Source organism: Triticum aestivum, chromosome 6B (genome assembly GCF_018294505.1).
Source record: "Triticum aestivum cultivar Chinese Spring chromosome 6B, IWGSC CS RefSeq v2.1, whole genome shotgun sequence".
In the NCBI taxonomy this organism is placed as follows: domain Eukaryota; kingdom Viridiplantae; phylum Streptophyta; class Magnoliopsida; order Poales; family Poaceae; genus Triticum; species Triticum aestivum.
The window spans coordinates 145914892-145927194 of record NC_057810.1 but is presented as its reverse complement, the minus strand read 5'-3'; the positions used below and the strand labels follow the sequence as shown (position 1 = coordinate 145927194).

Below are 12303 nucleotides of genomic sequence, written 5' to 3'. Positions count from 1 at the left end.
AGGGTTCAAGCAACCCCGTATACTATTCCCTTTGTCAGACGGTATGTTACTTGCCCCAGACTCGATCGTCGGTATCCCAATACCTCGTTCAGTCTCGTTACCGGCAAGTCACTTTACTCGTACCGTAATGCATGATCCTGTGACCAGACACTTGGCCACCTTGAGCTCATTATGATGATGCACTACCGAGTGGGCCCAGTGATACCTCTTCGTAACACGGAGTGACAAATCCCAGTCTCGATCCGTGTCAACCCAACAGACACTTTCGGAGATACCTGTAATGCACCTTTATAGTCACCCAGTTACGTTGTGACGTTTGGTACACCCAAAGCACTCCTACGGTATCCGGGAGTTACACGATCTCATGGTCTAAGGAAGAGATACTTGACATTGGAAAAGCTCTAGCAAACGAACTAACCGACCTTTGTGCTATGCTTAGGATTGGGTCTTGTCCATCACATCATTCTCCTAATGATGTGATCCCGTTATCAACGACATCCAATGTCCATAGCCAGGAAACCATGACTATCTATTGATCACAATGAGCCAGTCAACTAGAGGCTCACTAGGGACATATTGAGGTCTATGTATTCACACGTGTATTATGATTTCCGGATAATACAGTTATAGCATGAATAAAAGACAACTATCATGAACAAAGAAATATAATAATAATCCTTTTATTATTGCCTCTAGGGCATATTTCCAACACCCCTCCCCCTTATATAAAGGAGTGGAGGAGGGGGGAGGGCCGGCCCTCCTATGGCGCGCCCTGGAGGAGTCCTACTCCCACCGGGAGTAGGATTCCCCCTCTTCCAAGTAGTAGGAGTAGGAGTCAAGGAAAGGGAAAAGAGAAGAGAAGGAAGGAGAGGGCGCAGCCCCTCCCCCTAGTCCAATTCGGACTAGGCCTTGGGGGGCGCAGCCTCCCCTCTCTCTTTCCCCTAAAGCCCAATAAGGCCCGTATACTCCCGGCGAATTCCCGTAACTCTCGGGTACTCCGATAAATACCCGAATCACTCGGAACCTTTCCGATGTCCGAACATAGTCATCCAATATATCGATCTTTACGTCTCAACCATTTCGAGACTCCTCGTCATATCCCCGATCTCATCCGGGACTCCAAACTACCTTCGGTACATCAAAACACATAACTCATAATATAAATTATCACCGAACGTTAAGCGTGCGGACCCTACGGGTTCGAGAACTATGTAGACATGACCGAGACACGTCTCCGGCCAATAACCAATAGCGAAACCTGGATGCTCATATTGGCTCCTACATATTCTACGAAGATCTTTATCGGTCAAACCGCATAACAACATACGTTGTTCCCTTTGTCATCGGTATGTTACTTGCCCGAGATTCGATCGTCGGTATCTCAATACCTAGTTCAATCTCGTTACCGACAAGTCTCTTTACTCGTTCCGTAATGCATCATCCCGCAACTAACTCATTAGTCACATTGCTTGCAAGGCTTATAGTGATGTGCACTACCGAGAGGGCCCAAAGATACCTCTCCGACAATCGGAGTGACAAATCCTAATCTCAAAATATGCCAACTCAACAAGTACCTTCGGAGACACCTGTAGAGCACCTTTATAATCACCCAGTTACGTTGTGATGTTTGGTAGCACACAAAGTGTTCCTCCGATAAACGGGAGTTGCATAATCTCATAGTCATAGGAACATGTATAAGTCATGAAGAAAGCAATAGCAACATACTAAACGATCAAGTGCTAAGCTAACGGAATGGGTCAAGTCAATCACATCATTCTCTAATGATGTGATCCCGTTAATCAAATGACAACTCATGTTTATGGCTAGGAAACTTAACCATTTTTGATTCAACGAGCTAGTCAAGTAGAGGCATACTAGTGACACTATGTTTGTCTATGTATTCACACATGTATTATGTTTTCGGTTAATACAATTCTAGCATGAATAATAAACATTTATCATGAAATAAGGAAATAAATAATAACTTTATTATTGCCTCTAGGGCATATTTCCTTCATCATCCGGCCCCGGGTCGCTATATTTTATGAATGGCGCTACCAATCGAGCCTATGAGCCTTCATATTTGGAGGATGCGGGTTGGAGCCCGCTTCATCCGCCAACTGCTCGCACGGGAGGGAGGTTTGACTTCTCTCCTCATCCTCCCATGTGGCCCATCTCTTCTCCCTGCCCCTGCCAATGGCACACACGTTTAAATGCCCATGGCATCAGAAAATATGCCAATTAATTGAGGTTGTCGTGTTCCCAACTTTCAACGCCTTCACCGGCCACATTTTCCCACCGCCCACGGTCGTTCTTGTCATATTTTCCGGTCGTCGACCGCTATAGGAAAGGTCATCCTAGCCCCATGTTGGCACAGAGCTCCTCCTCCTCTTCTTCCTCTCTACTTCCCTCTCCACTTTTATCATATCGCTTCCCCTTTTGCCAGACTAGCTTCCACTCTCGGAGGAGGAGGAACAACCGCTCGACGAGGAAGAAGTCAAAAAATGAGACCAACCCAAGGGCTAACCCTCGTTGGCAATTTTTTATAGGAGAAACTCCGCGAGCACCACGCGTCCAAGCCGGGACTTGAACTCGGGTGGGTTGGCAGCAACCTCAGCTGCCCAGCCAACGGGTCGACGCCCCGTCCTCGACGAGGAAGAAGTCATGATGCCATTGTTCTGAATTATACTAAGCATTAGGTGGGACATCCGATGATTTTGTACCATCCAACTTAATATAATTTTGAATAACAAGGCCATTGGTGCTCTCGCCGCTAAATGGTCCTAGCTGTTTGGCCCTCGGAGGAGGACGCATGGCGTGCGTGCGTGCTTATTTAGCATACGCAACAAGAAATTAAAACAAAAAATAAAATTAGCTATTAATATTAGTTGCGTCACAACTGTTCACAGATGAATTTATCTATTTGATCTTTTCAAATTAAAATTTTGGTTCACAAGTTCACAAGGCAGACCAAAAAAGCCCTGAACACCAGTACACCACCCGCCCACACCCACGACCGCCAGTCCACCGCGGTCCACGGCATCCCACGCCAGTCCCCATTCGTTCAGCCTGCTCGCCTCGTGTCCGCCGACAAAACCCTAGCCGGTCTCCGCCGCCATGGACGCCGCCGCAGGTGAAGGAGGAGGAGGATTTGCGAACCACGCCGCCGAAATGGAGGAGCACTTCAGCAATCTGGCACTGGCGGTCCTGTCCGCGCAGGACCGCATCGATTCCATCGTCCCCTACCTCATCTCCCTCCTGCCCCACCCTTCGTCCCCGCGCCCGACGCCGACGACTCCTCCGACTCCGACGACGACCACTTCTCCCTCACCTCCTCTGAGGACGAGGCCGACGACCGGCCCGCTGCCGTTCCGGCGGCGCAGGACGATGACGGCCAGGACCACATCAGCCGCCTCCCGGACGACCTGCTCTCCAACATCATCTCCCGCCTCCCCACCAACGAAGCCGCGCGCACCATGGTGCTCTCCACCCGCTGGCGCTGCGTCTGGGCGGCGACCCCGCTCCTCGTCGACGACGCTCACCTCCGGGCCGCCGACGGGCTCTGCGAGTTCCGCGCCGTCCGCGCCGTCTCCCGCCGCGTGGCCGCTCACCCGGGCCCCGTCGTCGCCGCGCGCGTCACCCGCCTCTCCTTCGACCAGCAGGAGTACGCGCTTCAGCAGCTGATTGCCAACCTTGCCGCGAGGAACATCCAGGACCTCATCCTCTTCAACCGCCCCTGGCCGCTCGACCTGCCGCTCCCCGACGATATCCTCAGCTGCGCCTCCCTCACCCGCCTCTACATCGGTCTCTGGCGATGGCGCTTCCCAGACACGACCGCCAACTCGCCTGCCTTCCCCAACCTTCAGGAGCTCGGCCTTTTCCACACCATCATCAAGGACACGGAAGTCGATGCCTTGCTCGCGCATTGCCCCAAGCTGAAGATCCTCTCCTTTGCCATGGCGTACAGCTTCCCTTCTTGCCTCCGCATCAGGTCCCGCAGCCTCCGTATCGTGGTCGAATGGTTATGCAGCTTCGATGAAGTCATCGTTGAGGATGCACCCTGCCTGGAGCGCCTGTTCTTCGAAAGCTTTGCCGACCGGAGTCCCGTCAAGATTGTCCACGCACCCCGGCTGGAGGTGCTCGGTTTCTTAGACCTCCAGCTCCACGTGCTCGAGATTGGCGGCATTGTGATCAGGGTAACTGCGTATTGTAACTTATGTGATCTGCACTTTAACATTCACTGCGGTATTGTGCTACCAAACAGATTTCTCATGTTGTTTAATTTTCCTCAATGGCAGGCTGGGATGAATGTGAGAGCCAGTGCCATGCTGCCAAGTTTGAAGATACTGGCTGTCAAGGTGCGGTTTTCGCATGCAGCGGAGGCTAAGAGCATCTCCAACAGTCGCCCCGAACGACGCGCGCGCGCGATAAACGCAGCTTTTAGCGCGCGCGGGGCAGTTTGCCGCGCTCCAGCGGCCGCGGGGAAATAAGCGCGCGCGGGAACCGTTTGTGCGCGCGCGTGAAAAGGCGCCAGCTCGCACGCAAGATTTGGCGCGCCGCTTTGCGCGCGCCTATAAAAGCTGCGCGCGCCACGCGCCTTCTCCACACACCTCTCTTTCCCTCTCCCTCTCCCTCTCTGCCACGCGCCGCTCCAGCGCCCCGCCACCGACGCGCCGCCGCGCCGCCGAGGAGCGTCCGGCTACCGCGGCGTCCGCCTGCGGCCCAACGGCAGCTACACCGCGGAGATACGCTCCGGCGAACTCCGGCTCGCCCTCGGCACGTACGGGACGGCGCGACAGGCCGCCCGCGCGTACGACGCGGCGGCGTGGCGCCTAGGCCGGCCGCGCGGCCAGATGAACTTCCAAGATGTGTACACGCTCGAGCAAGCGCTCAACCTCGCCCCTCTGCCTCGTCTGAACACGGCGGAAGACCGTGCGGAGCACGCCGAGCGGCAACGCCGCCTCCTCGTCGCCCAGGAGGACGAGAGGGTCACGGCGGACTGGCGCCAGCGCCACCCGGAGGACGTCGCCTACGAGCAAGCCTACTGGGCAAGGCGCCGCGAGGAGGACACGCAAAGGCGCCGCGCGTCGCGGTTGGACAGGCGTCGGCCGAAGGCGTTGGCGAATGCGCAGTCCGACCTCGTTGCAGCAGGTGGGCGGTCGTTCTTCACGCCGAACGATGAGCGGTGGCTGGACATCTGGCTATCTACCTCGAACGACACCGCCGAGGATGATAGTGATGATAGCGACTTAGAGTAGTTTTTTTTTGTTAATGCAATCTATGTTTATCGTTTGTCGTTTTTATTTTATGCAATCTATGTTTCGGATGTAAAATACCTTTGTATCGTTTAATTTATGTAATCTATCTAGTTTTTTTTTAAAATTTCAACTTTTAATAAAATGCATACATTTCTAGTCGCGCGCGCTGCATTTTAACGCGCTGCTGGAGCGGCGCGCGCGCGCTGCATTTCAGCGTGGCTGCTGGAGCCAGCGCAGGCGGACGCGCAAAACCAACCGCAGCGCGCGCGCGAAAAGGTTTTTTGCGCGCGGCGCTATAGCGCGGCTGTTGGAGATGCTCTAAGATGCTGCACACTCTACTCAGATGCTTTCCTCGCCTTCAGACGCTTCATGTCATGGTAGTATCCGCGTCATATTGATATCTGTTCATCCCTTATACTTGGTTATGGATTGCGAGTTGCGACTCAAGACGATAATATGCATGGATGGATATCACTATCAGCTTATTCCAGTACTGCTTGTTTATTGCCGTATATTGCACATTGATAATCTAGATATCTGTTCTAGCACTTCTAGTTGTACTTTGGTGCAATTTGAGGATTGATTTGCTAACCGCTGACATTGTTTTCTTGGCTCAGTTCCAGTCCATTGGATCCAGGTCACCTGATAGTGTTGATCGTGCTGACTTCTGGCAGTCCATGGGCACATGCGATTGCCTTGAATCTCATCTGGAGACGCTTGTCCTCCACGGCTTCCAGGGCCTTGAATGTGAGCAGCTGTTCGTCAGTTACATACTGGAGAAGGGGAAGGTGCTTAAGACCCTGAGCGTTGTTTATGTTGACAGTGAGGATGTAGGAGTAGAGGAAGGCCCCATCTCAGGTTCTGTTGATGAGAGCAATGTGTCATCTGGTGGAAGAAGTAGCAGTGATGATGTGGTAATGGAGGGAGGCATGATGTCAGGTTCTGTTGATGAGGGCGATATATCATCAGGTGGAAGCAGTAGCAGTGATGATGTGGTAATGGAGGGAGGTCCGATGTCAGGTTCCATTGGTGAGGGCAGTGCGCCATCAGGTGGAAGCAGTGGCAATGATATGATTTATTTTTGTCCGTCCGCCTCTTGCTGGAGCTTTCAGAACGCCATTGACTTGTCAGTGGAGGATCCTTTCTGCGTGTTGTTGAGGCAGGCCCGGATCACTTCTGCTGTTGCGGCACGAGACGGTGTGCGAATTTCTGTTTTTGATGATGGTGCTTATGATGGCCGTATTTTGACGCTTCTCTAGGATGTCGTAGTTACTTGTTTCGTCGTCATTTTGTGGTGAACCGAGAAGGTCGACTGAACCCATCAAGGCCTGGAAGCTAGTTTCACTAGTTTGTTGCACTTTCTGGAGTTCTCTGCTGGGGGGACTAGTAGGATTCTGAACTGTGGAAGCACCCTGGCTGCATATTGTTTGAGTCTCTACTTTTGGCCTGTATAAAAGTACCTATCAGATGCACAATCTATCCCTACTGATATCCTGATGGCATTCCACGTTTTTTCCTTTGCTGCTAAGTTGATAGCTCTGCCTAGTTCCTGGAATGCAAACTGGTTTACTAACCCGATATTATTCATCTGCGCGATGAACCATACAAATGAGGTCGTTTGTTGCAGATTTGGACGCTATGGTCGGAAAAATAGTAAATAAGTTGGTGAACATTTTAAGGTACCACGAGTGTTGTGTGGTGCTGTCACTTGCGTGTACCCTCGAACCTATGTTAGGTCTGAACATGAATGAAAACTGGAGTAGTTTTGATCACTCTGGCTAATCAAAGACAAGGATACAGTCCGAGTGGGAAATGTGAATTGTTTGAAAATACAGTTTGGGTGCCCAGGCACGTTGGCTACTTGCCCAGGTCCTCCTCCGCTCAGGATTCAGGCAGGAGCAGCAACATAGCTGAGCTGCATTCGCCAACTGGAACTACGTTTCCAGCGTTGCGCCCAGTCGTCGACAGCCCCTGGTGGTGCCATCACCAGGCTCGATTCGCTGTCCCCTCAGCGTCTGTGACCAGGTCGCGACAGTGGCAGGGATCAGGCGCATATTCTGCAAAAATATGCTCAAGTGATCATAGGGGTATCCCAAACAGAACATATCTGGTGGTTCTGGTTGGAAGTTTTCAGGTTTTCATAAAAATTCATTCAGTGACTCATGTTTTATGCGCGGCAATTGCACCAAGTCTGTTAGAACAAGCAGCACGAGCAGTATTATTTTACAGAACTGTTGTTAAGTAATGATGGGGTCTTCATTTTCAACATTACAGAACATTTCACATTTTCCAGTCGGGTGAACACAGCCACCCATGCATACAGCAGTTGTTCGGCATTTCTCCTCACACAACGGGGGAATCTATGGTGAAGGCGGGAGGAAGAGGCTAAGCATCACCTAGGCGCTCTTGAGTTCACACACTATTTACGAGGTTTTCTCCATAAGCTGGATGGGCGCCAATATGTTCTGTTTGCTCGTCTCCACGATGCAACCATTCATCACCATCTCTTCAAGCATGAAGTGGACTTTCTCCAGATGGAACATGATGTCAAGCTCACACTGGCACGAACGGACGTAGCATTAGCCTCAATAATTATGTGAGTGTATCTTCACAATACTGAATCATTGGGGTACTTGAGCTTACCACGTTGCCAAAGTGACGGTCCATGGTTTCCACGAGAAGATGTATGAATTCAAGGATGGCTAACTCATTCTGTCAAACAGGATGCAACTAAGATATTGTCAGCAGACTCGAGGTAGAGATACATAGGCAGAGCTGCCATCATTCAGTAGTGTTATTATCACAGATGCAGTAGAAATAACACCAATGAAGATGATATCTTTTCATGTAATTTGTTTGCACCTTTCAGTTCAAACATGCAATAGTTATCACAACCAAATTGGGCCTTCAAAGGATAATTCAATAGCAATACCATGGAATTACTGAAGAAAGATTACGCTAATTCAGATATCTGTACCAATGTGCAAATTTTACACTAACAGGTCTACAACGATGCAGTTCAACAACCAGTATATGGCTGTCTACTTGTTTGGAACTAAGAGTGAGTTACTAGTACTAAAATCTTTTACAATACTTTGCGCACCAAGGGTGTGAGTGGTTGACGTGTATGCGCTTGGGCTGCCATACAGAGTTAGTGCAGAATCTTTCACTTTGTTTTTAATTGTTAGGTTGGGTGTAGCAATAAACAAACCAGGCTCAGCTCATGCAAACAATTGATCTGGGATAGGCTGAGGATTGACGAACATGAGATTTCTCCATTTCTACTCATGCAGGTTGCTATGGAGTGGTTATTGCATATAATTAGGTCCATTTGTATAACAAAGTGGATTAGATTAACATAAAGCTATGGAAATAAATTAAGAAAAAATTAAAGCCATAAAGACATATTCATTTTGCTAACATATATTGTAAATATACATGTGGTAAAAAACATTATAATACAACCAACGAAATAGCATCTCTCCAAACACAGACTTCCCACATACAGGAACCAAACAACATCTCCTGCATGGCCTCGCCCTGTTTAAACTAATCCTCATTACCCTTTGGCAGCAAATCCTAAAATCAGCCATCCAAACCACACCTTAAATGTACAATTTTGAGGTAGCAACATTAGGCAAGGCAAGAAAAGACCAGGGGATGTTGAATGGTGCACTGAGATCCCAGTAGTCCACAAATTTAATCCTACCATGAATCAGAGCTACAGACGGAAATAAATTTATCTGGACAGAGTTCACAGTATATTAGTACATTTAGCTCCTTCGCGCTTATTTACATTTCAGCATCCACGCTGTTTTCATCTTAAGAGAGTGTGTCATAATTTCTTCCCTTTGTTGTAATTAGAATCAGTTGGGTGTTCTTTTTTCTTTTGTCGTGGTGGTTCTGAGTTATGCGGACACACAGGATCCAATCGAGTTCTACGGGCACCATATAGAAACCTGCCATGTTCTAAGGCATCAACTTAAGCAATCCTAGGTTGAACATTCATGTAGGGTGAACGGGCAATTATTCTAGTGTATCTCTCGTTCCAGTGATTTCATTTCCTCAGGCTCAAGGCTTTTGCACCTAGCCCGCAGCATGACGTTTCCTATTTCCGAAATAATACCTCTGCCCTTCAAGATTTATAATTTCCTACCAAAGATATTTTGATACATGGAGGATGGTAAGGACCAAGCAAGTGCAATTTTGCACTAATACAAGTCTACAAAATGCTTCTAATCATCACGAGTGTCTTAGATTTTTGTTTGGGATTAAATGTGATCTCAGGAAGTGTCTCCCAATTGATAAGGCATTGAACAGCGTTCTGATTTTGTGGAGGAACTTTGTAGAACATTCTTGGGGAAATGCACAATCGGGTGGCTTTACAAACACAAGCTCGTAATGAAGGACATGATCTTGCTCGAGAAGGAAATGAAACTATTCAGCAAGCTAGCAAATGGAACCCTCAACTAGCCACAGCTTGTGAAGTATGGAGGGCAATTTCCAGAAACTGGAAGGCGCCTGTATTTCGATACATAAGAAAAAAAAAGGAAATGTCTCAAATGTGCTAACAATGACATAAAACATATGCTATTGGCTTGATCATCAAGAGCTCTTGCATAAAAAGGGTGTCCAAAGTATACTTCATAAGTGCAGGGAGCAAGTAAATCAGATGACAAGGGAAGCATTTAACAGAGCACAGTGATGGGCTCCACCAAGAATCAAGTAGGAGTGTAATTTCGAGGACCAAAGTTGTTATTGAATTTCCTTGCCATTTGTCCTGGTCGTAGCAATTAGCTTCTTTGGTCAATTTGCTGGGAGTTGTCTTGTTAATTAGTTATACTGATCTGATTGTACCTATTGGTAGCCCGCCTAAGTTCACTTGTATTATGCAGTACTTTCGTTAAGTACACGGCATGTACCCAAATATACTTATTTCAATTAGCAAAGATTGCAAATGGAAAAAACAGAGAAGAAATAACAGTAGAATCACCCATCACCCTATCATGTGCATATTAAGCTCCCTTTAGCACAGCCAAATGATTAGCGCACAACATATTCTCCTGAATCGACTGCATCTAGTTTAATTAGCTAGGAGTATCTAATTGGTGTGACCGTGATTATACAATAATAATACAGCTATGGACACGGGATACAATAGAGCTGGCGGAATGCGCACCTCATCGTTGTCGACGCCGACGAGGAAGAAGAGGGAGGCGTAGCGCCGGTAGACGACCTTGTAGTTCCGGTGCTCCACGAAAGAGCACTGCATTGGCACAGAGTTCCCGTGAGACGGGCGTGAAAATCGAGGTCAACAAATCAAACCCATCCTGATCCAGATCCAGAGGAACATCGTTCTTGATTCGGGTTCAGGACGAAGCTAGGGTTCTTGGATCCAGGAAAAAGCTACAGGTGTTGGATTCAGCTGGTGGGAGGATGGGAGGGGGGAGCAGTACCTGCTGGTCGGTGCGGGCGAGGCACTTGCGGACGATCTCGCCCTCGAGGGCGCGGCGCTCGTCGAGGGAGAGGTGCTCGTAGTACTGCGCCAGCCGCGTCTGCCCCTGCTTGTTCACCAGCAGCACGAACCGGATCCCCATCTCTCCGCCCTCCCCTTCCGATCGCTCCCCTTCCGAGGCTTCTCTGTATCGTTCCGTCCGAGGCTTCGTCTACGGTTCCGCCTGTTCCTATCGCCTCCTCCTCTGTTGAGGTTCTTTTTGTGGAAGAGGGGTTCTGTTTAGGCTATTTATTTATTTTTGAAAAAAGAAATCTGCAAAGATTGTTGTCTCTTTTAAAAAAAAAAAATTACATTCAAATCACGAATCAGTACAAAGTAGTTGATCCTTACAAGCACACTGAAACGCAAACACAAAGGACCATGAACACCTAGAGTACCCTAAGACAACCATAACACAAGAAGATCTCCGGAGCCCTGTGTCATCATCCCTGAATCTTGAGAGAAGACCCCTGCAGCAGAAGGATCTGCAACCAGTCGCAAACAGGTCATCATCTTTGACCACGGTACAATTCCCGCCACGCTGCTTCCTCCTTTCTTGACACCAGCGCTGAGAGGGCATGGACATCAATCCAACACACCTGCAACAGCCGTCGCCATCCTTGGCTTTGAGTACCGCGAAAAGTGTCCCTTCCGGGAGGAAGAGAACTCAAGTCATCCGACCGGTCCAGCACCGCGGCCGGGCCATCCGCCCGGACAAAGCAGGATCTCCCACCAGCATCAACGCAGAGGAAGGAGAAGAACAACAGCAGCAAATCATACCAACAAGGAAGAAGAAAGGTCTTCGTCTCCCTGCCTCCATCGCCCATCTGAGGATCCAAACGGCCAGTGCCGATGGACCTCCAACCACCATAGCCCGCGACCTCGACGAGATCCGGGGATCCCCAACACCGCTAGCTCCTAGACGAAGGCAAAAGCCTCGCCTGACCGCGAACGGAGCCCGGAGGAACTTATTCCGACGCAACACCACCACAACGGCCTCGACAACGTCTCCCTCAACCCTAACCCTACCACACACCCACCTGGCGAACAGACCCGAGGTTCCCCCTCCCTCCCCCCGCCGGAGCGGTCGACAGAGAGAGAGGGAACCGGCGGCGTCACCTGCGGCGCGCAAGGGATCCCTCGCCTCCTTGATCGCCTAGATCCTACTTTTCCGGGCGCGAGGCGTGCTTACTTTGTTCTATGTGGACCTCCGCACGGCACGACGTTGATGGTGCGTTCCATACGTACTGTAAAGATTGTTGTCGCAACATGAATAGGTTTGGTATAAATGATTCGTGACGGCCGACAGGCTAGGATTTGGGCCGGTTTCGCCTCGCACGTCACCCACGTCGCACTCGCCATGTAGGTGTGGGGTCTGTGCCACCGCTTACTCTCTTAGAGCAACTCCAACGGGCCGACTCAAACGAACGGCGCTTTTGTCCGCTTTTTGTCCGTTTGGGTCGGTCGTCCGTCCGTCGTCCGCCCTCTTTTAGATTTGGGTCGGCAGCGCGCCCAACGCGCCGACCCATTTCATGACCGCGCGCGCTTTAG

General features: G+C 49.8%; 1 protein-coding gene and 1 pseudogene across 1 annotated transcript; one reads left to right on the top strand and one right to left on the bottom strand.

Annotated features, from left to right (window-relative positions):
• Positions 1-3020: 3020 nt before the first annotated feature.
• On the top strand, positions 3021-6517 carry LOC123138983 (F-box/FBD/LRR-repeat protein At1g13570-like; annotated as a pseudogene).
• A 921-nt stretch (positions 6518-7438) lies between these two features.
• LOC123136240 (AP-4 complex subunit sigma) lies at positions 7439-10879 on the bottom strand (the record flags this gene model as incomplete). The annotated part of the gene is given in 4 exon segments (XM_044555569.1): positions 7439-7816; positions 7902-7970; positions 10438-10524; positions 10715-10879. Coding segments are annotated over 4 exon segments (432 nt in total). The 3' UTR covers positions 7439-7681.
• Positions 10880-12303: the final 1424 nt, after the last annotated feature.